The sequence below is a fragment of the Zeus faber genome (genome assembly GCF_960531495.2).
Source record: "Zeus faber genome assembly, chromosome: 3".
Classification (NCBI taxonomy): Eukaryota; Metazoa; Chordata; class Actinopteri; order Zeiformes; family Zeidae; genus Zeus; species Zeus faber.
In genome coordinates this window covers 11,351,658-11,379,503 of record NC_137190.1, presented here as the reverse complement: position 1 = coordinate 11,379,503, position 27,846 = coordinate 11,351,658, and the positions used below count along the sequence as shown (strand labels likewise).

The 27,846-nt window shown below is 43.2% G+C and overlaps 1 protein-coding gene across 2 annotated transcripts in view; it reads right to left on the bottom strand.

Annotated features, from left to right (window-relative positions):
* The window catches only part of cd276 (CD276 molecule), an 81,596-nt gene that overhangs the window by 51,074 nt on the left and 2,676 nt on the right, over nt 1-27,846 (bottom strand). For both annotated transcript variants that reach the window (XM_079998138.1, XM_079998139.1), the window contains exons 2-4: nt 26,052-26,146; nt 12,176-12,526; nt 7,260-7,556 (exon numbers count right to left, since the gene is read on the bottom strand). In XM_079998138.1, coding sequence (XP_079854264.1) covers nt 7,260-7,556; nt 12,176-12,526; nt 26,052-26,097 — 694 coding nt within the window. In that variant the 5' untranslated portion in view covers nt 26,098-26,146. The remainder of the gene's footprint in view (nt 1-7,259; nt 7,557-12,175; nt 12,527-26,051; nt 26,147-27,846) is intronic.

The following is a 27,846-nucleotide window of genomic DNA, read 5'->3' as shown; positions in this document are numbered from 1 at the left end:
TTTTTTTTATTTTGAGTTCTGCCTATACAGGGATTCTAATTTGTAATAGTAAACCATGATGGGTATGTGGATCATTCACTGTAAGACACTTTCAACCACTGTGCTGCGGCACACTAGTGTGCTGTGAGAGCTTGCCAGGTGTGCTGTGGAAATTCAAATTCCACTTGAAAAGATTCATAACAGAAATGTATTTCTATCTATCTATCTATCTATCTATCTATCTATCTATCTATCTATCTATCTATCTATCTATCTATCTATCTATCTATCTATCTATCTATCTATCTATCTATCTATCTATCTATCTATCTATCTATCTATCTATCTATCTATCTATCTATCTAATGTAGTCTGTCTGAGTGTTTAAGATGGTAGCGTTAAAAAAAAAACCAGGGCCATAGTAACTATGGGACTGGCCAAGCGGTCGGCTGGCTGGGAGATGCACAAGCAGGATGAGGGCCAGGAATGCAGGCTGAAAGACAGGCAGACGGATAGACAGACAGGCGGTAAAGGGTTCATCTGAGGACTCCAGCAGCTGGTGCTTCTCTTCAATCAGTAATACCAGGAGACCATTTGAGGAACTCCCATCAGCTAAACCTTGCTGTATCCCGTAAAAACCCTATCGACGTCCCATCCCAAAAAGACAACATGAAACATTGCCTATTTCATGTCTCCACTGATCACCGGACCAGGACCTAGCCTCAGTGCAACAACAAGACGATAATCGCTGAGACACTGGATGATTGTGTTTATATGATGTTCATATGTTGGAAAATAGAGAGATGAAGCATTCCCCATTGATCGCCGCTATAACAACACAAAATAAAAACGGTATCATTACCACGGACGGATTGTCACAGACTGGGAGCCAGTGTGTAGCTCACACCAAGCCTACATGGTGTTCAACTCAGTGTGGGTAAAGGGTTCATTTTCTCAAAATGAACCTTGTCAAACTCCTGTGCCGCCCTGGGGGAGAGTTGTATTACTATTGTAATTTTTCAATCAGAGATTGCAGGGAGTGTGAAATCTTAACGCGCTTGTTCACCGCCCCCCCCCCCCCCCCCCCCCGTTTTTTTTTCTCATTCCCTTGCTCTCTCACTTTCTCATAGTCCATTTAGAATTTAAAGCAGATTTCACCCTTTTCTTTTAATAGGATTCACCACCGTCGGAGCAGTATATTCAGTACATTCACTACATTAGCTGCAGCTTTGCACACTGCACACTCGGCTACACCAGCAGAAGACAGTTTGCTGGGTCAAAATTAATTACGGAAGTTGTTAAGCACACTGCAGCTGTTGTAAACAAATGCAAATACATTCATTTCAAACAAGCCCCCTTTGTATCGGCGCAACAAAAAAACAAAAAATACTGTAAATCTTTTGTGTTCTCTAACTAACAAGTCGGGCCTTCCAAAAGCCGCGCTGGCACTTCCATAGAGAGAGAAATGTATCTTATCCGTGTACACAGACCCTGAGAATCGTGACCATTTGTGCTTTAATTAAGCGGCATTTCGTACCTACTTCGGCTGTGTTTGGCTCTTTTTTGAGGCTGTCCCTCTCTCAATTCAATCTTGGACATTTTCCCACCCTGCATGCCTGCGTGAATCTCTTGCTCTTTTGCCTTGAATGGGTTTCTTGGGTTGTCTGTTCCGGGCTAAGGCCCTGTGTGGAGATGAGTGGTTCAAGAGCATGTGCAATTCCTTTACTTCCACTGTACTGGACAGATCACCCTTTGTCACGGGAAATTCTTCTTACACTGGCCCCAAAATGTCTCTCTGCAGATAACAATGCTTTCAGGTGTGGGGGTTCCCTGATATGAATAAGAGACCGACCAATCAGACATGTCTATGCCTGAGGGTCCAACCGAGTTTTCCAGTCTGTCTAGTAGTATTGAATGGTCGATAGTATCAAAACCAGCACTAAGATCCATTAACACTAGGATTGAAGTGTTGCAGTGTTCATGTGACGGTCGTTTAGAACATTAATAAGAGCAGTTTCGGTGCTTTGATGGGGTCGAAAGCCCGATTGAAATTTGTCCAGGAAACTATTGAAGGTTAAAAAGTTAAGTTGTTGGTAGACAATTATTTTGATTATTTTACTTATGAAGGGTAGATTTGCTATGGGTCTGTAGTTGCTAATTACGTAACTGTCCAGGCTACCCTTTTTGAGTAGAGGCTTAATAATTGCAGTTTTCAAGATCTTTGGAAAAATGCCTGATAGCTGGGGGCTCCCTCTTATCAGAGCTAAACAGTAATGGTTGCCAGAGTGAGTCAATTGGCAACCATTTCATGGACTCTGGTTGCCCCTGTTTCGGCAACCAAAAGCTGATGCCTGGTTGCCAAAAGTTTGTGTTGAGCCCTGAGCAAGTCTGTTGCCAGGCACCTATAAACATTTATAAGGAAGCTCGTAGCCAGGGTGTCAAGGCAGCATGTTGATGGCCTAAGAGTTCATGGCATTAAACTGGGTCATGTTGATCACGTTAATTTTATGAGAATGTAGAGGTGACACATTTTTGACTAATTTGGAACTACTAATTGTTTGTCTCATGTTTTTAACTTTATCACTAAAGAAGGAAGCAAACTCATTGCATTTATCTGTGGATAGGAGTTCAGGGATTATTTGTGCCGGGGGGTTGGTCAGCCTATCAGCAGTGGAAAATAGTGTGTGCATTATTCATGTTTTTGTGGATGATGTCAGAGAGGAAGTTTGTTGAGCAATTTTCAATTCCAGATTGTAGGAATGAAGTCTCTCTTTATAGATGTCATAGTGAATGTGGAGCTTAGCTTTTGGCCATTCACGCTCAGCCCTCTGGCACTTTTTTTCTGGATTTTTACAGATGCAGCATTTCTCCATGTTGCTTTTTGCTTACAGACGTTGATTTCACCCGAACAGGTGAAATGACATCAATAACATTCATAATTTTGGATTTGAAGTTATCTAAGAGATCATTAACAGAGGCTGAGGTTAAAGTTGGTGACAGAGAAATAGTCTCCATAAACAGTGCACTAGTTACATAGGGTTTAACAGTTTCCGATCTGAATATGAATATCGTGAGTAATAGACATTTCAAGGAAAATGCAAAGACGATCAGACAGAGCAACATCAATAGCTGTAATAAAAGACGACATAAAACCCCTTGTGATAAATAAATCTAAGATATGGCCCCGGCTGTGGGTGGGCCCGGAGACATGTTGAGACAGTCCAAAGGTGTCAAGTAAGTTATTAAGTTCTTTGGATTGATGTGGTTGGGGTTGTTAAAATCTCCTGATATTAGATAAACAGGCATATTCCATGGAGATTTTGGACAGTAGTTCACCAAACTCATCAAATACACTACTAGAATACTTTGGCAGTCTGTATATGATCAGGAGAAAAACACGAGGAGAGCATTTCAGGACAGCAGCAAGACATCCAATCGATGCAAAGTCTCCAAATGATACCTGCCTACATTGAAACACGTCTGAAAAACTAGTCACATAGCAGGATGTGCGAGGTGTCTCAAGTGAGGTAGATTAACTCAAACACGTCATGCTCCAACTTTTCCGCATGATTCTCCTTTCCCAACACTAATCTTCAAGAGAAGTCTGTCTGATATAACACAATTTGTTCCGATTTAAGTTTTCTTGGTAGGGTTGGGTGGGTATCAAGAAACCAAGAACTGCGGACTCGATAAGACACTTTCGATTTCACTTTTCACTTTCGCATTTCGAATCTGCTCATAGGTTCCTAACTTTTTCATATTTCAGTCGTGCTCCCGACTCGCTCACTTTATGCTGTCCCAGCGAGGTCGCAGATAGGAAAATGTTGTTATAATCCGTCCACGAGTAATTTCCCAAAGCGCCACGTTCCACCATGTTTGTTTACATCGTTCCCACGTGGAGAAAACGTAAAGCGCCGTGGCGTAAAACCTTGCCATAAAGCAGTTCTGCCACTGATTGGCGACATAGTGATAGAAACGGTATCGGGATGCGCACATAATTCTGTTCATATCCTCGGCCATGGCTGACCGCAGCAAACACTCGAAAGTTTGGCTTAGGTTCATAACATTTTTATACTGTTTTTACTAATATTTACCATTATTTATTTAAATAGTTTTGGTTCGTAATTGTTTTTGCTGGTCTTCCTTATAATATAAAGTCATATTTATTTTTCATAAATGAAGGGAAAAATAAACCTTCCTGGCACAGCTGACAGTTTACTGATTATATTCTCAATGTGCCAAGAATAAAGATATTATTATTTTTATTTTATATGCGGATGCACTCATACAAAATCACCCCAATCAGATTCTAGAATGATTCATTCTTTTCAAACAGAGCTATTCAAGTCATCTGGTGAAAATTCCTGTATTTTTTCATATGTTAGGGTTAGGACATATCGCAATTTATCTTTCTTCTTCTTTCTTTTTCTTTTAGAAAAAAAATATTGTCGTGTCAGATTTTTTCAATATCGTGCAACCCTAGATTCAACCATCCTGACACTAGGTCAGGAGCTCATTCCACCATCCTGGAGCCAGGGATGAAAATTGCTGTAGCGATGGTAGCTCTAGGAGCCCAGCAAGGGTGGAGGAACGGAGCTCATTCATTTGAGTTCCAACTGATTTTGTATATTATAGCACCTAATCGTTGTAATATCCCTCCTTCCTCTGCCATAAGCATGTGGAAATGTTAATGTTTCAGACATTGGGGTGACAAAATGCTACACTTTGAAAACATATGGAGTCCATGGAAACAAAGGGCACTAGGGTCAACGCGCAATGACGGCATTTGATGTAAAAACCACGAACAGGAGACGTTATACATGGCTTTATATTGTATAACTATGTCTATACAGTATATAACTATAACTATACAAGTTCTGGGAATAGTACCCAGTTTGGCATTTGGCTGAAAAATCCTTTGAATCAGGCTAGTAAAAGTGGCTTCAGCAGAAACAGCTATTTAAATCATAACGGACAAGGGGCAATCCACAGGAACGGTATAAGGGCTGAGGGCACTTGGCCGCTGACAATTACCATTGCAGCAATTTAAATTTATTATCAGTGAAATGCTTTTTAAATAAGTCAGTTATTGGTTTAGTTATTAGTGAAGTAGAGGTTTTTCATTAAGTTTACAGATTAAAATAAATTAAATTTAGCCATTGAGATGTCCAATGCCTATTTGTAGTATTTTGGCTGTATACATGTTAACCAAATGTTTTATAGTCTTTTACTATTTTATATCTCTCACAATTATTATTTTTTTCCAATAATGATTGCCTGTTATTTGGGTTTTGCCCTCAGTTTTGCAATTGCAGGATGCATTGTAGGTATATAAATAAGTCTGACCATCGAGTGAAAAAATGATCTTTAACACCCATGTAAGCCCAGATGTTGTGAGCCTACTTGATGTGTTCTTTCTTCTTCAGTCTCCTCAGAGGTTAGTTGTCTGTGCTGTTTTGAAGGATGGTCAAGTAAATCTGTTAAAAAGGGCCACCAACGCCCGTGATCCCTCCACGCTCCCACCCTTCCACCCCGTCGCTGCCAATCGGGCCCTGGTCTTTCCAGACAGCCTTGGTCATTTCCCAGCCCAATGGAGCAGCACTCCCTGACCTCTACCTCGCCCTCCCCCGCCCCCTCACCCCCCTCACTTCTCAGCCTGGAGAGCAGATCCAGGCCGCCTCAACTTATTTATGAGCCATTTCACACAGTGCTGCTCCCATTAGAGAGCCAGCCTTGGCTGACCGTACACAGCAGCTCAGCACACACTTAACACTGTGTACACCAGCGGTCCAGGAGGGAGTGCGTGTGAGAGTGTGTGTGTGTGTGTGTGTGTGTGTGTGTGTGTGCGTGTGAGAGTGTGTGTGTGTGTGTGTGTGTGTGTGTGTGTGTGTGTGTGTGTGTGCGTGCGTGCGTGCGTGTGTGCGTGTACGTGTGTTAGACAAGGCACCTAGGCCAGCGCAGCTCATGTCCGGGTTCTACGACACGCACGACAAAAGACTGTATCGCTTCCATCCACTCTGTAAACAAAGTGAGTCAAACACTGTGGTTCACCTTCTGCTTTGCAAGTGTTACCCCAATGTCAATCTAAAGCTAAAATCGTATCCGCAATAAAAGGCCAATGCTTTATTGGTACATTTTCAAATACTTCATCAATAGCATTACTCTCATCAGTGAAGAAATCACCCGCTGACCTACTTTAATGATGCACGCACATGAACCAACCGATACTTATTGAAGACATAATTGGAGAAATTTTATTATTTACCATTTCACATTTATTATATCCCATTCATTTGTGTTGAGCTCAACTGCTACTCCTGCTGATACGACAAAATGAAACAAGAAAACACAATTAAAAAGGTGAAAATAGCTATAACAGCCTCCTCGGAAAACGAGATTAGGGAAGGATCTCACGAGTCCATGAAATACAGATTCGACATTGATGAGACGGCTCACAACACGATTTGCGACCACGGTGGGTATTTGATCAAAGTGGAAAATACTTCGACAAACTTCCAAACAAAGTATTGATATTAGATTGTTCAAGATTCGACATCCCTACCAATTAGTCTAATACAGACATTCATTTCAATTATTTTGTGACTGCGGCGGAGTTTAATTCATGCAGAAGACGGTTTCATGACTTCCAAAAAAGAAAAATGCACAAATTCATAAAGAAAATGAAACAATACCATCTCATCGTATCGATTGTTTCAACCGTTCCCTCATATCATATATCATTTTTTTAAGAGTATCATAATACAGTCTCTGAATAATAGGTCTCTCTTGTAAAAGGACAGGGCCCCTGTATCTTTATTTTGAAACTGACACACAGTAGGACGCCCACGAATATCTATTTGTCGTTTTTGACTTTAAGCCGAAAGCTCTGACTGAGTTACCCCGACAATGAGCAAGAGAGGAAGATAAAGACAAAGAGGTAGAGGAGGGTGGTACCTGTGTTGGTGACAGAGGCGTGGCTCTCCTCCCCCAGAAAGAAAAGAGAAGGTAAAGAGGAAGAGGAATAGGAGGGTGCTACCTGCCATGGTGATGGAGGCGTTGCTCTCCTCGCCCAGAAAAAAGAGAGGGAGATAAAGAGGAAGAGGGAGGCGGTACCTGCGATGGTGATGGCACATGGCTCTCTTCCCCCAGAAAGAAAGAGGGGAAGAGGAAGAGGAGGGTGGAACCTGTGATGGTGACGGAGGCGAGGCTCTCCCCTCCCAGAAAGTTAGAGAGGGAAATAAAGAGGAAGAGGAAGATAAAGAGGAAGAGGAGGGTTGTACCTGTGACGGTGACGGAGGCGTGGCTCTCCTCCCCGAGCACCGGGTGGGTGAGGCGGCAGGTGTAGGTGCTGTTGGGCTCCAGCACCACGCTCAGCTGGCTGTGCAGGCTGAACAGCCCCTCCTCGTTGGCCACCAGGGAGGTGGTGGCGTTCTCCGTCAGGTTGTGGCCGCCGCCGTCCTGCCACAACACACCAGCCGCCGGGTAGCCGCCGTACGCCACGCAGGTCAGAGCCACGGCGTCGCCTGGACGCAGGTTCGAGTCCGGCAGCAGGGTAACCACGGGCTTGGAGTAGGGGGCTGGAGGGGTGAGGAGAGAGGGAGAACGTTATTAGGGGAGGACGAGCGGAAAATTGGCGTGAAGGGAAGGATGGAGGAGGAGGAGGACACAAGGCTTGGGCGATCGTGCAAAATTCCAACTGCCAACGGAACGCAGCAGCAGCAAGACGTGCGTCTCCTCCGTCCCGACAGTGAAAAAAATGTGTTTCATACATTTCGGAAACAAACGAAGACAAATAGATCTAAAATTTAAGAACAGGCACGGGAGTGAAAACTGTGCTCAGGTTTACGTTTTTCATTTTCCATACAAGAAAGACAAAAGGAAACAAAATAAATATTTGCATATTGAGCGGCAGGCACGTGGTGGGGGCAGGCACCTGCCATTTTGCTCCTTGATGCTCCATGTGTATTTTGGGTTTTTTTTAAGCGTGAATGGGCATCGAGGCAGCGGATTGTCTGGGCAAGATATATTCATGAGGACCGTGTCCTCCACCTGCGATGTGCGCGGAGCGGAGAGCAGATCGCAGGCGTCCTGATGCGCACCATTGGGGCGGCAGTGATCTGCACTCCGCCGTTCTGCTCCGTTTGACCAGAGCGGCAGAATGCCTGGAACAGCAGCTGGGAGGGTTCTTGTGCCTTTTCTCTTTTTCTGAGCATCCGCCCCTTTTAAAGCGTCTGCACGGGACTGTCGAGCGGGAAGTGAGCTCCGATCACCAGTGGCGACTCGACGGCTCTGACCGGAGAGGGCGAGAGCCTCCGCCCCCCTCTCTCCCCCTCTGCCTCTGCTCCAGTTTAAGAACCGGATAAATTGCACTCACACCGTTTCAATGCTCGGATTTTTCCCAGCGGATAAAAAAAAAAGTGTCGGTCACCAATGTCAATCGCCAATAGGCGATTTAATCGTTAATCTGCCTGAGCCAAGAGGACAGGGAAGCCATATTTCCAAATTGTATGAAGCTAAATTTGTTTATTTTTAGATTTATTTTTATAGCTTATTGTTCATTTTTTTTTCTAATTTTTCGATACCTTTTCAATTTTATAGGAATTATGGAACTTTGTCAAAGTTTGTGACCCATTTTGTTGTACAACAAGTTATGTGTATTATTAAGTGTCAACAAACTGCTTTTGGAGCCTTTTTCAAAATCACCACGGACAGCCCTGTTCAAGGCATCGCTATGACAGTAATAATGTCAAAATATAATTTACACATCACTGGAAAGTCTGGGCGTGACACCCCTTATAAATGCACTTCAATTGTACCAGCTCTCTGAGGACGATCGCGCAGCGGAGCCCTTTAAAATACTTGTTTTTTGTTTTGTTTACCAAAAAAAAAAGACCAAAAAGACTCTCTGCAGACGGTAATAATTTGTGGGTGTGGCTATTAGCGCCTGTGTTTTTGGAGTTTTTTTGCAACGCGGCTCATTTGCATAGAAAGGGGCCAATTTAGCACCAAATGTATGAATAATACCTCATTTAAATACACGCAAAAACAGACCTGCCAGCCAACCTTGGGGAAATATTTTGAGTACCACGATAGTGAAATAGGGAGTCTAGTGGCGTTTGAGTTACTGCAGCTTAATTACTCCGTCAGTTATTCACACCGTAGCCCTCTCCTAATGAGGCTAATCACATGATATGTGAGCTACCACAGCTAACTATATATAAAAATGTATCCGATTAGGATATACCCCTTGAAAGGCGTCATCCCATAAAGGTACCGAACATGTTTACTAACTGGAGATGCACCGATTGCAATTTTCTTGGCCGCTTTGATTTCAGATTTTTTGTCTGACATGCTGATTCTGATTATATTTCAGTTGTGCGTTCATAGTAAATCGCTGACTATTAAATAACTTGCCGTCCGATCATTTTGAGTTTATACCCATGATCGGAGAAATCACATTTTCTCATCATTTGGTCTGGTTGGGTTTATCTGCCGTACGTCAATGACAAATACATCACACGATCTGATCACGTGATAGGACAGCTGCACATACAGACTACACTGCAATTTTCAGTTTCCACATTATTCACTATGGAACAATAATAGAACATGAAACTGTCCCTGAGTTCAAATGACACAACATACAACATGGAACATTGACTGAGTTCCAATAAAATAGAATATAACTGTAACTGGACACAACCTATAACTGACATGGAAATGTCCGGTTCAACTTCAAATTAAACTCTCTTACACTCTTAAGTGCAAATATACATTTATACTATATTTTTATGGTACTTGCCATTTCAAAATAAATTGCAATTATAGCAAAAAAATAAAAAATAATAATAAACGGCCGACTCTTCTCACTCTCGTTTACTTAAGTCCTCCTTCACTCACCGTGCATTAAACCAAGTGAATCAAGTCCAGCGACTCGTTTTACTGAGTGACTGGTTCAGAACAGAGTTTTGAAAAAAAGAGAAAAACTTTTCATCAGGAGCGGAGCTTGTGCACTCGGCACAACCAGAGCAGACGCTCCGCTGCGGTGACGGCGACAGCTACGCAGTCTGCACAATTTCAGGGTGTTGTCAGGCGATAGATAATCATTTATCTAATCTTCACTTTGTTTACCTTGAACTTCCACCAAACATTTTCTTTCTTTCGCTCGTTCCATTACGTTGGTATCGGGTTTGAGTACCGGAGCATTTTTTACGTAGTATGAGTACATGGGCACAGTCTCACCATCTCAAAATATATCTGCCGCTGATCGGACGGTGAAAACGGGCCAATTACGGTCAGCGGCCGCTCGATCGGCGCATCTCACGTTTTATGTGTTAACACTACGGTCACATTTCTGTGCTTGATATTACTCCCCCTCTTCCCATTTCAACTCGGCAATGCAGCATCAAGCCTCGGTGGATAATAAAGCAAAGCTGCGCTCAGTGCGCCGCGGATCAGCGGATGTTGAGTGAGTGAGAGAAGAGGAAGGGGAGGGGTTACACAACCACAAGCACAACGTCCGAGCATCTGGTCCAATCCGCGGGAGGTAGTTTAAATAACAAACAAATGTACGATATTGTTTTGTGTTGATTGATAGATTTCAGTAATTAAATTACAATATATATATTTTTTTCCCGTAGTTTCGGCTGGCATTTCGTACCTGCGTATTTTGACCAAGAATTGCGTGGTTGGTACACTAAATGGGGGCAGGTCGGCCTGTAGCACCGGTGCACCGAGGTGCTATTTGCATGGCAGCGCAGCGGCATTCCAGCCTTCGCAGGTGCATTGTGAATTACGCTTGACGTAACTCACAGAGCGTGACGCTTGCCTTTTCTGTTATTTGCGTGGGTTTAGCGGCCGCAAAAGCTGCACAATCCTTTTGTGAATTGGGCCCCGAGTAAAGTTTGGATTCTCGGCGGCGGGGGGAAACTCCCTGGGACCAGTGTGACACGGCTCCCATTAAATTCTTAATTATGTTTAGGGAGCTTAACATAACACGGAGAATGGAGATCACACAGACTGAACGCATCTCTCTCTCTCTCTCTCCTCTATCTCCATCTCTCTCGCTTCGTTGCCCCCCCCTGAGAGAGGAGCCATGGTGCTAAGCCGCACCCGCTGGGCCCCCAGAGAGGGGAAACGGAGCCCCGGCAGCCAGGCTCCGAGCGGTCCCGGGAAAAGGAGGAGCAGGCTCTGAGAGGGAACGGGCAGAGGTTGAGGTTGCGACAGGGGTGGAGGTAGAAAAAGTAGGGTCAAAGATATAGGGGGTCGAGGAGATATAGGGGTGGACATAGGGATAGGGGAGATGGATGGAGGAGAAAGGGGGTGGAGATAGGGGTGGTGGCGGAGATAGAGATTTAGGGGTAGAAGGTGGAGATAGGAGGTGGATAAAATATGATGTGCAAGTAGAGATAGGTGTGGGTGTGGAGAGGAGGGGTGGAGAAGATAGGAGGTAGAGCTAGGGATGGAGGAGTGGGAGCTGGAGGAGATAGGATTGTGGAGATCGGGATGGAGTCAAGAGTAGCTGGAGAGCGGGTAACGACAATAGTCTCAAGTCTCATTCATCCTCTCAGTGAAAAGCTCCGCCACCTCTGGGATAAACTCCACCCATCCTGGGTGGGAAATCTCCACATCCAACCAAGAGTCTCGGCTACGTTCACATTTTTCAACTCTTGTGACAAATTTCGGATATTTTATTGTGTGTTTTTTTATTTGATATATAAAGGACTTTGGAAGGACATCCAGCTCTTCCATTTGACTGGCAGGCAGATTTCCATTGAGACCCTATATGTTATATTTTATCTGAGACGGAAGTTTAAAAAACGTTAACTGTAAACGGCGTCTAAAATAAGGGACGTCTATAAATCCGATGGAAATGGAACCAATTTGTCATCGTTGAAGAAATTGTTTTCCTCTCCATTCCTCTGTCTCTGTCTCTCTCTGTCTCCGTGTAGAAAAATAATAAAAATAATGTTGTGTGAAAATCTGTGTGGTAGTCATTAGCCACGGCTGATTTATTTTATCAGCAGCTAATGATCAAAGGCAACGGGTATTGATCAAGACAGACACAATTGGGACTTTGACCCGACGACCTCCCAGAGGAAACTCTTCCATCATCATTTCCTGTCTTCTCTGCAGGATTGATCTTAAAGGCTACCAGATTTAAATACGTTTTGGAGACTCAACAATGGAATCTCACCAGCAACCAGCAGCAGTAGGGCAGCGCTGCTGTAGTTCCTCAGCCGGACAAAGCAGGTGTAGCTGCCCTCGTCGGCCACCTCCACCCGACGCAGCAGCAGTGAAGCGTCGCCCCGGGCCAGCCGGGTGGGGAACAGGGCGGTGCGGTTGGAGAAGGCCTCTGCCTGGTCGGCCAGCTGGTCGCGGCCCTCCCAGAAGCCATGTACGCTGCGCTGCGTGTCGGTCAGCTGCCAGAAAACGCTCAGGTCCTGCAGGGTCACGGGGCCCGGGACCCCGAAGGAGCAGTTCAGCAGCACGTCCCGGCCGTGCATGGCCACCACGGGGACGTCCGGGACCTGGACCTCCATCACGGCTGAGAGGGAGGAGGTGGAGGAGGAGGTCAGGAAAGAACATACATAGACATATGGATGGATGGATCAATTGCAGTGTTACACCAGCTCACATCAAAAACAAAATTGCTGCTTTGAATGCACCCCAACACCCTCCTGGTTACATCCCTCTCCTTTTCTCCCTCATTTTCTGCCGTAACTATGACAGGAAGGGGCCACGTGACCAATTGCTGTTCCAGTTTTCCTGGACCTGATTGTCTCTGTATTTTCAATACATGTGGTCATCCGATGTTTATGTTTTTCCATGTACATGTTTGAACATGTTTGTACATGTTCGGTTCTATGTTTATTTGTCTCACCCGTGGTGATTATCCCCTCTTGAGTAGTGATTAGTTGTTTATAGACCAACGCATGTTGAAATAGTTCTCCAAAGAGGGGGATTGGTGGCAGTCCTGTACAACAAAAAGCTGGGTTCTTGTCATCCTGCAGGTCATCCATGAGACAGAGTTATTGCAGCAGTTCTTGATGATTTAAGAATTAATAAAGAGTTGCATTGCAGGTTGAGAACTTTTAACTCCACTTGCAGACTAACTCTGTCCAAGATGCAATAGCACAAATTCTCTGAGTTGTATGCCCATCATGCTGACAGCACAGGTTAAATAATAATAATAATAATAATAATAATAATAATAATAATAATAATAATAATAATAATAATAATAATAATAGGCAATAATAATAAATAGAATAAAAAATTTAAAAGTTGGTCAAATACAATAAACCTGAAATTGCCCCAAAAAATAGAATAAAATACAAGGGTTGGCAATACAATAACGTTAAAAATGAAAAATAATAATAAAAAAACTAAAAATAAACATAAAGAAATAAAGTAATGTGCAATTTAATATAAACCAAAATATTTACTAAAGCTAGAAAAAGAAACGGGAGAACTTTTTCTGAGTTCTGACCAGAAGTGGTCCTAAACAAGGATGATTATGCTGTTCTCAGGCTGTACCCAACTCAGAATGTTGTCAGTCGAATTGGATTCAGCTGTTCAATACGAATATTCGACTATTCAGGGGGGCTTGGCTCTTCCTATAGGCGACATAGGCTCCCACCTCGGGCACCATCCAAAATGGGTGTACGAAGAGGGAGTGCATTTTACGCACCTGCCTCCCTCTCTGATGTCACTGAAGATGCGCGCCAGCGATGCGCTAGCCAGTGATCGGCAAAACAAGGTGTTTTTATTTTAGATGTAGGTTATTTAATTTTAAGTCTTCTTACGGAACGAGACAAGTGTGTATGGAAAGGTATGGTAGGAAACAGTGCGTAATTAGGACACTTTCTCTCTAGACCAGCAACACAGACTGTGATAACCTGAGAGCCATTAGTGTTATTATTCTTCCTATTATTCTTCCCTCTTCCTAGATATTTTTGATCCATCTCACCAAGCCTCACATGCACGTCAATCTTTTTTTTTATTTTTTTTCCCCGATAAAATGAAGGTTTTTTATCAAACTGTGACTCACAAAATAATAATAATCATAATATGCCTCCACATCCCATCCCTTTACATCACCTGCAGGAACACTGCCCCCTAGTGCCGGACATCGATAGTGCAGGCTAATGAGCAAAACCCCTGTCACAGATTGACTTTCAAAAGCTCCTTATGGGTGAGCAGGCGAACAGGGCAGGGGTTGAATTTAGGATTTTACAAATCTGAAAAAGCTGTCAGGAAAGAAAAGTGTTATTTAATCCCTGACTCAGCAAGTGTGAAATGAGAAGATTGGTTTGTAATTATTTATGTCGATAAATTAGTATACGTGACATTGCTATAAAGACGTAACATGCAATTGTTAGTGTGTATGAAATTAGTAAAATAAGCAAAGATAAACCAAAACTATACAAATAATATAATGCCAATGTATTGTGAAATATATGGAATATATATTATTTTATTATTATTATTATTTTCAAGCTAATACATATACAAAAAGAAATGTAACACATATGACTTAATTTAATAAAAAAATGCATAATATAGGATTTATTTAATTGCCCCTCCCTCACCCCACCTCCAAATGCTGCTCTTAAAGCTTTAAAAAACAACAACATTTAAACACTGAAATAAACACTAGACATTTTATTCATTTTGAAAGAGTACACGGGTCATGCAGTGGTCAGGCAGCTGTTTTTTTATGACCCAGAAAACAGTGCACTACAAACAGCCAACCTGAGGAGTGCACCACGGAACAAAACGTCAGAAAATACAGAAAATACCAACCTTCAACAAAGTGCCAACAGCCAGTGACACCACAATTCAGTGACCCCTGAGGGGAAAGCAGCAAAAGCGGCTTTTTCCCCTTAACAGTGATTACAAAAAAACACTCCTGGCACTTCTGAAGGTTTTTCTGCTCCCCAAATACAGAAACTGAAGGATCCATCCCATCACAAGGACAAAAATAAACAACTATTCCCAGAGCGGATATGAATATATTTTTTCACGTCTTCGGGAGGAGAGGAGGTGGACATTCCAGTTCTCGGAAAGTAAAAAGTTCTCCTTCATTAACGTCTTTGCCGTCTGGATTTGCTAATTGGCACAAGATGAAAGTTTAGCTCTTTTGGAGATTGGGCTCTTTACGAGTGACTCAGTAAAAAATATTTGTTCAATGGACTCTCCGTTGGTGTGATTCAGTCGGTGTGACAAAAGTCAGAAGAGTCGGTTCAGCCCTGAGTCGTGAATGGAATTCTCACAACAATCATCAGTGCTGTTCAAATTATTTACAGTGCATCCGGGTGGAAAGCAAAGTGTAAATCCGTCGCCGAATTGATGAATTACGCCAAATGCCTTCACCTTTTTTCACATGAATTAAATCTTCAGTATTCATCGTCTGTTCACGAGTAGAAGATTCACTCATTCGCGCGCTGCAGTTAACGAGTCGCGAATGGGCGACTCTATTTTGCGGAGTGACTCCAGAGTCATTTAGAAGATTTGTTTCGCCACCAACCAATCGTTCACAAGTCTTGCATCACTAATTGGCACAACCCAGAGATACGTGGGACGAACACGCGGAAGGCTGCCGCAGGAAATAAGCGCCTCTTTTTCGTTCTTATTTAGCTCCTCTGCTGAGAAGGCAGCCCGTCCTTTATCATGATGAAGAGATGGCTGGGGTTTTTTTTGTTTTTTTTTAAGTGAGAGTGAAATGTCATTGACAACGTTCATCTTGCATCACAGACTATTAGTAGGCCATAATAATAATAATAATAAGTACAGTTCCATGTTTTTGAGACGTTTCAGTGGTTGACAGGACAGTGACGTGCTGTCGTGGGAATATTTTGTCGTAAAAAGTGTGCCGTGGCAGAACGAATGTTGGGAGACAGTGTCATACCACACACGTGAGGACGTCCTGCGTCACGTCTGACAGCACCGCGCCGTCTGGCGAGATTCAAATAGGACTGATTTGGGAGCCTTTAGGGAGATTCGGGAGACAGATGCGAGCCCAGGCTTCCATCCCCGCCCCCCGCCCCAATAAAGAGATGCTCAGCTGCCGGGAGGAGGTACATCCCGGACAGCCGGGATGTAGGGATTTACACGCTGCAATTTGTGTTTATGGGCCTCGACTCAGTTTGAGTGCTTGCGAGACAGAGCTGGGCACTTTGACTGCCGACATGAAATAAAACGTATTACAGCACCCGGCGAGCGCTGGCAGCCGGCCCTCCTGAGAAGAAGCGGCACGAGACCGGGGCCGGCGGCCGGGGACCAGTACCTCATACGGGTCCACCAATACCAACCCAGTCCTTTATTTCGTTTTTTAATAACATAATAAGTGATTAGGCGAGTCATAGTGAACTCCATTAAAAAAACAATAACATTATAAACAACATGAAGCTCCATGTTTTCATCCAGCTCATACTTTGTTGTTGTTGTTGCTGTTAAACAGTAAAAGGTGCAAGTTAAATTCTGCTTACCTAAACGTTTTTTTATTTGAAGCATTTATTTTCTGTTTTGCCATTACATTGCTCATTTAATTGTTGTAAGCTATAACAAAAATGAAGGTATAAAATGTGATTTCATTTAATCATCATATATAATGTAACAATCATACCCCTTGCAATACCCACGTTCCCTTCTAGGGGGCAGGCCCACACTTTGGCAACCAGATTAAAAAATTAATTATAAAAAAATGGAATACATTTTTTGTCTTCCTGTTTTTCCCATTATATTAATCATTTTAGTTCCTCTACGCTTTTTCGGATGTAAAAGAAATCTAACAAAAAATGGGTGGATAACAAATATAGGATTCAATTTAATTAAATATGTATCATAAAGGATTCATCAATTTTAGTTCCGCTCTACATCATTTATTCTCAGTTAATCTCCTGTACCCCCTCCCAGCAACACCTCCACCCCCCACTAGGGGGCAGGGCCATGACCAACCAGATTGCATGAGATGGATGTGGTGGACAATGGCCCAAATCTGATTGCAAAAGATTTCATGAGATTAAAAAGAGTCAAAAGAAAAAAAAAGAAAATGCATGTATATACATCTGCGCACACACACATCATGAAATGTCACACACACACACACACACACACACACACACACACACACACACACACACACACACACACACACACACACACACACACACACACACACACACACACACACACACACACACACACACACAAGACTGATCCCACAGCCTCATATCAGCTTCATCAATAAACAAACAGCAGATGACTCCACTTAAGACAAACTGCTTCAGCTCGATAGCGCTCCACCTCACTTAGATAAACATCCTCCATCGTCTCACACGAGTAATAATGAAGCCAGACTCGATATGAAATGAGTGGGCAGCAGAAATACCACTGTGGTCAGAAGCGATTACAGGAGCCGAACACAGCAGGTAGTACACATGTTTTTAAAGGGTACATTTAAACGGTGTTGATACGAGGGCATCGACCAAGAGTAAAAATCAAAAAAGCGCCAGATGGATGAGGAGGGGGGAAATTGCACTGGGGAAATATTTACACAGAAGAGTAAACTGAGAAACTGAGGCTGCACTGTGGTGAGTTGGGTTTCAGTCATTTGGGGCTGAAGAGCTGGAAATACACTGTACGCTTTGACAATGTCACCCCCGTCTGGCGCCGCGTGTCACTACAGTTATTTCCATGGACGTTTTTCACAACTTGAATAATGTCTTTAAGCCATGTCACTCGTATCATTCAGGTTATGCTCATGATGTAACCAAATCACGTTGGAAAAACTCACAAGAAGAGTTGGCTCCTGATTACATTTTGCCTGGGAAAGATGGTGAGGTATGCAATCCTTCAACATAATTAGGACTGCCCCCCTGAAAGTCGACGAATCTAATCATCGGTCGGAAACCTCTCAGTCGTTTTTTTTTTGTTGTTTTTTTCAGTCAGTGTGCATTACAATAACAGGATATAAGCCTTCAAAATGCACAGGGGTAACATTTCAATGGGGATTCATAAATATATTTTCATGTGTGAATTGTCCTCGTCCGGACACGGCTCTCCGTGCGCCCCGATGGTGGAGAGCGAAACGTAGAGCCGAGCACCGTTCCTCCAAATAAAATAATTAAAAACAGCATGGGGACAGGGCACGGAGGGACGGGGCATATTTGACTATCAGAAGGGTTTTCTGATAACCAAATATTGTTTTTAAAAATTGGCAATAAAAAAATTGGCCTCGCCATCTCTGGCGACCCCCTGTGGGGGCCGGGCACTGTAGGTTGGGGACCCCCGCATTAACAAGACGATGGCCGTTACAGAGGACAAGGACTTTGACTTGGCTTATTTTCTGCAGCAATATAAATCAAGGCCTCACTTCCTTTCCTCTTCCTCGTCGTTATTTTCACCATCACTCTCCACCTGTCCTCTGCACTTTCCGCTCACTTCATCTTGCCCTCCCGGCAGACAGGTGCTTTATCGGGAGCAGGGCGAGCCACTCTCATATCCCGTCAATAACCTGTTAGTGGTCTCCGGCGGGGGAGATAATGGGCTGAGTTGCAGAGGAGCCGGGAGATAAGGCCGACGAGCCGAGCCCAGAGACAAGATGGCCGCTGATGAGGAGCACGAGGAAGAAAGAGATGGACAAGGGAGGAGCGCGGGAGGGCGGGTGGGACGCTGACAGCAGGCGGGTGGGGTTTATAGGGTGAGAAGTGAAGAAAGAGCAGCTTAAATCTTAACGACAGGACGACGGGATGAGCACAGAGATGCTCGCACCATCACACAGGTGCAGATGAAGGGTGACGGAGGCCGAATTCTGGCTCAAATCACTGTGATGGGGAAAGATGTATGAAATATGAAATATGTCAGTTGTAATCACCAAAGACATGGAAGACAGGGCAGGGGATGCCAGGGAAGTTTTAGCTTTGCCTCCGTGCGTTTAAATGCTGTGGTTATGTCATATTTTCTACACTTCAATGAAGGGCTCAGCGACAGATATTGATACGATATTGATATAGTGATATGAAAGTCGATATGGTCTGAGATTTTGGTTATAGTGATGTCACAAAATAGTTGCATGTTTTGTTTCATTTTCTCTTAAAGGCTGCATTACCGTGTCGATGGATCTGTAGATGGTTCTAGGTGTTGTAATTAACATTTCATCTCATGTGGTCTGGTTGTCAACCACTTTTCAAATGTAAAAAATAAAATAATAATAAATAGGAGAAGTATACCTCTGTATGTTTAGAAATGCATTTTTTCTGGTGCATTGACTTACTCTGTCAAAAATGGTGAAACAAGTGAAAAAAACTGAAGTATGGATTCTCATTTTATGGGTTTGTTATCACTCACCCAATTATAAAACGATTGAAATTTGGCAACCATTTTGTCGGTTTTGGCAACCAACAGCTGATCTGATGCACGGTTGCCAACTTGGCAGCCACTTGGAAAAGTCAATGTCGTGCCCTAGCCGTAGAGTAAATACACTAAACAGTTCATCGCTGGGGCACTAATCGGCTTATTGTAACCTGGACTTTGCATTTCCAAGAAACTGTCAATGATCAGGAAAAGGAACAGTGACTATCTTATCCAAACCTGCGACAGAACCTCAACGCACCTTAGGGCCCTACACCCCGAGCCCGACGATGCATGGGTGCCAACTTGGCAACAACTTCTAAAAGTCAGTGTCTGGCCCTGCTAGTGGTTGTCTTTTGTGTGTAAATATGTTATGAAGGCTCCGGTAGTCATACCTAAAATGTCATCAAATCATAGATATCATGATACTGAACGGAAGACCTATTTTTATCTGATTATCTTATTTCTTTCAACCCTCCACCACTGGGAAAGCCATGGGGTCAGCGGCTTTCAGCCCTCTGTGCAGCCGTCTGTGGAGATGCACACGGACATCACCAGACACCATCCGTCCCTCGTCGCTCTGACCCCGTGCACGCCCCGTTGCCATGGCGATCACCCCGGAGGTAAGTGGCACCTTCTGTCGGTAACACCGGGGAGCTTCATCGGCAAGTCAGCGGCACTGATGCTTTCCGAGCAGAGATCAGCAGCCGTTCACCCCGTCCTCCTCCGCTCACTAGACACGGAGCAGAGCCGCACACGGCCCCGGGCCCCAACGCCCCCCCTGCGGAACTGCAATCTCGGCACATTACCCGTATCAATTTTTTAAGCAATCCCACCAGGCAGCGTTTCTCAAGCCCCGAAATAAAATAGTCATGAGGTTCTCTGTGAGTTATACACTCACTGTTTGAATGGTCGCGCTGTGAGAACAGCAAGAGATGGGGAGGAAGGAGGCGGAGAAGGAGGAGGTGGAGGAGGAGGAGGAGGAGGAGGGCAGTGGCGATGGCAGACTGGTCATTAGGTATGCACCGCGGCAAAAGCAATCTTTGTGGAGCCTGTCCTCGATTGTTTTTAAAAGGATACTTCACTGGACGCAATCAAATTAGCAAGAACATCACTGATACGGGGTAATAACCCTAAATTGAATTTCTGCGCAGGCTCAAGTGTCCCCTCTCCGCACAATCAATTGCTGTGGAGGGAAAAGGAGGACGGTAAGAGGGCATTGGTAGTTAGCGGGCCTTCAAAGCGTACACCAGAGAGTCGGCCATTTTCACGCTCCGGGGGACTCCGCCACCCGACGCCACACTAGCTGCTCCCTATCTCCCTAATTATGCTAATTAATTTGAATTACCTCATTGCTCCCATCATTGGGAAGAAAATCAAATCGGGTCGGTTTGTCATTTCCATATTCGCATGAATGCAATTTTTGGCTTTATTGTGTCTGTGTGCAAAGAACGGCTGTCTGGACGACTGAATGGAGAGAGTAATACCAGAAACCAATTAGCTGGACAACCCCCCGTTTGATCTTCCACGAGCTGATACTGCTGTCCCACAAGGATTACACTGTGCCATGGGTCTGTGCCACAAACAGCCCCATTTTAGGAAAATAACATTATCCAAAATAACATTGCAAGCGAACAGCAGATGGAACACTTACGGAATTAGAGAAGGGTAGAATCACTGTTGTGATATTGTGGATATGGAAAAATTACTGACAACATAATACCCCCAGGAATTATTAAGACTTAAAAGTGGATCCTACGAGGGGAGACCGAAGGAATCTAAGACAGTTGATGGTTCAGACACTGAAATTCCTGCTTAAGATGTCGAACCAAACTTAATGAATACACACTTACCTAAGATTATCTAAGATTATCTAAGATTACTTAAGATTACCTAAGATTATCTAAGATTACCTAAAACCATCTAAGGCCCTCAACAGAAATGATTCCTAGTTCAGTGGATTATTGTGGAGTTTTTGCCTCAAAACTGAACTTGTATATAAAAAAAAGAAAGCAAATAGGGGAATGTTGCTGCGCTTGATAATTACCATGTTAGGAGGACTGAGTGTCCATTTTACCTGTGATATTCACATGGAAGAAAAAATGTAAATCTTAAATTGCCAACCGCCGGGTGGCCATTTGACCCGTGGTGGTCATGGTGCATAGGTAATTAGACTGAACTTTTTCCCTCATTCATTTCTTTTTCCTGGTTATTTTTGCCTTGTTTTAAAAATGACGCTGTGGCTTTTTTTAAATATGAAGAGGGCAAAAGGAAGTTTGCGTATCTCAATGTTTTAACCAATTATGTTTGTTAAAAATAAGAAATAAGTTATCTTTGTGGCGTTTTGAAAAGTATTGTTACATGAAAAAGACATCAACGCTTACAGAACCCACCGAAACACTACCCCAATTTGGCTTCTTCCTAGCCAAGATGGCGACGAACGTAAACCAAAAACTTGAGGCTTCAAACCATCTCTTCAGAAACCAGTGGGTGACGTCACAAACACTACATCCATTTTGTATACAGTCTATGGTATGAACACACACACACACACACACACACACACACACACACACACACACACACACACACACACACACACACACACACACACACACACACACACACACACACACACACACACACACACACACATTGCAGTTAAACTCAGCAGAATATACAAAGCTCTTTGGTGAGTCATCATTTTTACACATCACTATAAAGGCTGGGTAAAATTACGATACCAGTACGAAATACCAGTACCCTTAAAGTCATACCGATACCAATAGATTACTTCATTTAATACCTCCTTTTTTCTACTATACCTGTCATGTGAATTGAAGCATTCAGATGTGTAGAATGCCACCATTCCTCCCCTTCCAAATTATTTCTACACAAACACATTTTGAAAGTGTTAAAATTATTAAAATATTTATTAAACAACTGTACAAGTATTTGTGTCATTTCAAACAAATAGCCAGTACAGGAGGAACGATGACAGCGAGGAAAACCTCTTACACTGTTCATATGGACACCCGACTGTTGTTATAAGACGGACTTGAAAAATGGTGAACCTGTCCTTGAACAGACTGCTGTAGCCGCTGCTGTGATAGTGAGCCAATCACACGACGCATGAAATCGAAAAACACTTGCAGTGATTGGCTGGCTTGTGGCTGCTGCGGTAGTGAGCCAATCACACATTGCATTAAATCGAACGCTTGCAGTGATTGGGTTAGAGCAAAAAGACACGAATAGTCATTTTTTCTAGATCTGGGTACAGAAAGGATTGAATGTAGGTATCATTTGGCTGGAGAAGTTTTAATACTACTTGGTATTGGGTTATTTCGGTCAATTCCTTCAAGGTATTGAGTACCAATAACCATCCCTAATCACTATACAACGTTCCAGTGATCACTTTGCAGAGAACCTGTGTGAGCTACTCCTGTACTTCTACATTACGAGTGAATGAAAGAGCTTAATCAGTCCCAGACACTTCCTCACCCTCCGGTGAGGAGAGGGGGCCAGGTGGGGTACGCCACGTAGTCAGTAATGAGCCGCCGTGGAGGCATGGAGCCAATTAGAGTCCAGACAGAACAAGGTCCTAATGAACCTGAAGACTCCTGGAGACTACAGAGTCCAGGTTGAAAAACACTGCCGAGGCTCAAAGCTCGAGGTTGGACTTTGCATTTAATGCATACTTTAGCACCTTGATTATTCACCCGTTTTTTTTAATAATGGGAGACTCCAAAAGTGTGCTCATCCTACGTATTTTTAAACTGTGATTTGAACTCCACCGTTTTGGCATGCAAGCCGGTCCTTTATAGGGCAGTCGTTTACAACCGTTTTTCTGTCAAGACACTTTTTACAATTGAAAAATCCCACCCTCCGCCACTGTTTACCACAAAAAAAACTTCAGAAATACGTATAGAGAAATACGTAAATACGTATACAGATCCACGGATGACGCGGTCTCTCAGGTACTGCACACCACGCTCACGCACCTGGATGGCCAGAAGGGGGCCTATGTGAGAATGCTGTTCATTGATTATAGTTCAGCTTTCAACACCATCGTCCCCACCAGACTGGCTGTCAAGTTGTTGGAGCTAGGATTGAATGGTCCGCTGTGCACCTGGATCCTGGACTTCCTCACAGGCCGCCCCCAGGTGGTCAAGGTGGGGAAGTACATGTCAAGCTCCCTCACCCTGAATACAGGATCCCCCCAGGGCTGCGTCCTCAGCCCCCTACTGTACTCCCTGTACACACATGACTGTGTGGCCAGGTCCAGCTCCAACACCATCATCAAGTTTGCTGACGACACCGTGGTCGTGGGCCTGATCACCGACTGCGATGAGAAGGCCTACCGCGAGGAGGTGGCTGACCTGTCACTCTGGTGCCAGGACAACAGCCTCCACCTGAACGTCAGCAAAACCAAGGAGCTGATTGTGGACTTTAGGCGTGGATCACAATCGAGGACGCACGCGCCGTTGTGGATTAATGGGACTTCTGTCGATAGGGTGAGCAGCTTCAGATATCTGGGAGTCCACATCACAGAGGACTTAACATGGACTGTTCACACAGACACTCTGGTGAGAAAGGCGAGGCAGCGTCTCTACCACCTCAGGCAGCTGAGGAAATTCCGGGTCTCGGTGAGGATCCTCAAGTCCTTCTACTCTGGAGCAGTGGAGAGCATCCTGACAGGCAACATCACTGCCTGGTTTGGGAACTGTACTGCCCAGGACAGGCGGGCCCTGCAGAGGGTGGTGCGTTCAGCTGAACGTACCACTGGAACTACCCTCCCCCCCTTGCAGGAGTTATACACCAGGAGGTGTAGTAGCAGAGCCCGTAGGATCATGAAGGATCCTCATCACCCCAACAACGGACTGTTTCAGCTGCTGCGGTCAGGCAAGCGCCTCCGCAGTCACGGAGCGAGAACAGAGAGACTGAGACGGAGTTTCTTCCCTCAAGCCATCAGAACTGTCAACGCTGACCTCACCAGGGGTCCTAACTGAGCCATGCACTAGGCTCCACTACCTACTGTACTGTATGTAGCATACTGTACCGCATACTGTGTCACTGTTCAGGGTTGTTCGTGATGCCGTATTGCTGCGCCGTACTGTTGTATACTGTGCTGTATTATCCCAAACACTACCTCACACTATTCACATTCACATGCCACTTTAATTCACATGCCACTTTAAATGCACATATCTGTATATACATAGCCATATTCCTTCAACCTATTCCATTTTATTTCAATTTATTTTTTATTGTATTTTATTCTATATATTTTTTATCTTATTCTATAAGTATTCCACTTACTGTATTACGTTTTAGGAGTCAGTTAGTCGGTCTATTAGAAAGGAATTTTCTACTTTTTATTTTATTTTATTTTTTGTACTTTTTCCTAGGACTTCTTGTGTGCTATCACCGGGTGCGTTGCATTACATTTCACTGCATATATGTATGGAAGTATGTATATGTATGTGACAAATAAAAATCTTGAATCTTGAATCTTGAATCTATAACTGTGCTTATTATTATGGCCTCCTAGTTCAGCGAAACCTACGTTTATTGAGATGAACACAGAGCCCCTATTCTCTCTGGATCGGATTCATTAGAACAGCCTTGCCATTTCAATCTTGCAACACAAGTACATATTTACATTATTTATTTATTTTACATGGAATTCAAACATGTTCACACCTGGTGAGCTCTCACGCCACACTGATGAAACACTGCTATAGAGCAATGTTCAGGAAATTATTCATCAATTTTGACACTTCAACACCCAGCCATGCCTATTTTTTTTTATTTATTTTTTTGTCCTTAAGGCTATTTTCAGCAAGATGTTTCTTTTCTCATACGCACACATTACATATGTGTATTTGGATGGAAAATCATCTTGAGACTGCTTCCTTCTGCTACCTCCCTGGTTGAAAATTAGATATCTGCTTTGAAAATACCATTTATTTTCGCCACACCCCACACTATGAAATCAGAACTGATACACTGTTATACACCCAACACACGTGGGCTGTAGAACAGACATGCAGCAGGGATCCTTTCCCTTGTGCCAAATCCCCATCTTGGACTTATAAGTGTTGTTGCTCTGGCCCTGCATTTTATTTGTTTCATTTCTGTTTTCATGATGACGCAGAGTTTTGCCTCGGAGCTCCATTTCTAACTCAAGTGAAACATTTGTGTGCGTGCAAAGTTATGTGTTACTCAATTGGGAGATCGGCCGCCACCCGACCTCCTTGCGGTATAAATACGAGAGGAAATCTAAATCTCCCACATCACACTGGTTTGACTCACCGCTGAAAAACTGCACCTCCAGCAATTTTGGTTAAGGCTTCACCCACATCCCATACACCCTACTCCTCTCACTTAAAGGGCAACACTGTTCTGTTTGATAAAGTGAACATAAATAAAATATTTTAAAAGGGCTGTACCCCAACCTTTGACAATTTTAAATATTTAGAGTTAGTATTAGAAAACAGAGGTTAGTACTCCCCCTGGCAGGGCATTCTCTATTAAAAAATGTGTTCACATTTATCTCCTCTGGACAAATAAAAGGTTAAACAGAGAGGGGGTTTTATAGCGTTCTGAGTCTACTCCACATATTCCTCTTTGGGAGTGTAGCCTCCTTTGAACTGCCCTGTTTCTGAAGGGGGGAGGGAGGCTAAAAGACAAGAGACATTTCGGGCGACACCCACCGACAGACTGGATGGCCAGGGAGGAGAGCAGCAGGAGGGACAGCATGGTTGACCTGGAGGTTGGAACTGAGGGTCCTGCTGGTTCAGATGCACAACTTTGGGATAGAAACACAGAAATAAGATCCATAGGTTACAAGTCTATACATAAGATTTAAATGTATTCATAGTGTACACATAGTGTATAAGTATATTAGTATATAAGTTCATAAAAGTATGAGTTCATACAAAGGTTATACATTTATATAAGCTTATGTATGGGTTATAAGTTTATGCATAGAATTAAACGTTTAAGGTTATATGTTTAGAAAAATGTGTAATAAGTGATATGTTATACATAGCGTATACATAACTTTAAAAGTATGTATAAGTTATCAGTTCAAATATAGTTTAGACATTTATATATAGTTCAGAAGCTTATATCAGTGTATATAGGTTATACATTTATGTATATAGGTATTAGGTTTATACATAGGTTATAAGTCGATTTATAGATGATACACTTATGTTTATATTTAGATTATAGGTTAACATAATTTTTGTCAACGTCATCAATTAACATATAGGTTATACGTCTATACATACGTTATATATTGATATATAGGTTATGAGTTTAAATACAGTTATCTATAGGCTAGAAGTTTATATAACTTAAAATTAAAGTCATATACAAGTTATACATTTATGTATAGATTAGAAGTGTATATATTCAGTATACATCCATTTATACAGTAAATATTTAAATGTATATGTAGGTTATACTTCCATATTAGTTAATATATGTAATACATTTACCAATGTGTGCACCACAGATATCCTTCTAACTTTAACCTAAGAAAATTACAAATTATTATACTATTATGAAATAGTTAAGTCTTCCTTTCAAGTTTCCAGTGTTTTGGTGTGTTGCGTTGTCATGTTGTGATGTAATGGAACCATCATGTGATGTGTCGTGCCTGCGTGCGTGCGTGCTTGCTGCTGTGACTCATGGCCACTTGGTTTCTTATTCATCTGGACAGGAAAAGGGTTTTGTTCTGCCATACACAGCTGTGCTCTGTGGTGCCTCGAGTTGTGGTCGTGGTTAACGTTTTGGGATGTTGTTGCTTGGATATTGTTTTGTGTTGCTTTTCGATTGTTTGCTGTGGTTAGTTTTGGCATACTGCACATTGTTGGGAGAGCTTAAATATTACAGTGTATGATGTGTCGCATTGCTCGGTTCATTACTTTAGTGTAAGTTTTGGTTCTGTGGTGGCGGCACTATGGATGCAATACATAATATTTGTTGTTGCTGATGATATCAAAGCTTATATTCACCACTTGAACTTATTATATTTACCACAGTATTGTTAGCAGTGGGGGAAAAAGGTTCACCCAAGTTAATTTTTTGGGTGAGTCATCTATGTACGGTATGCCCACCTGTCTCCCTGCCCTCCCCCTATTCCTCCAACACCCTGGAGGCCACTGACCGCCCGCGCCCGAAAGAAAAATAGTCTGTAAAAAGGTGGATAACGGCTCTTATAAGTAATGCCACTTGAGATCAGCCGGCTATAAATAAAAAAGATCTGGTAGAAAGAAGAGGTGAGGAGTAGGAGGCGGTTACACTGCTGTAAATGGATGTAACACCAACGTAAAATGTGAGAAGTGTTCCTGTACTTTTACGGCTGAGAGCCATCAAAAAACCACTGAAGGGTCTAAGAGAGGGACTTGGAAACAAGCATTTCATTTACTCTGTCTCTATTGTTGTCATTTTACAGTTTCTATTTAAAGTTAGATAGAGCGTCACACCGTCTCCATCGGC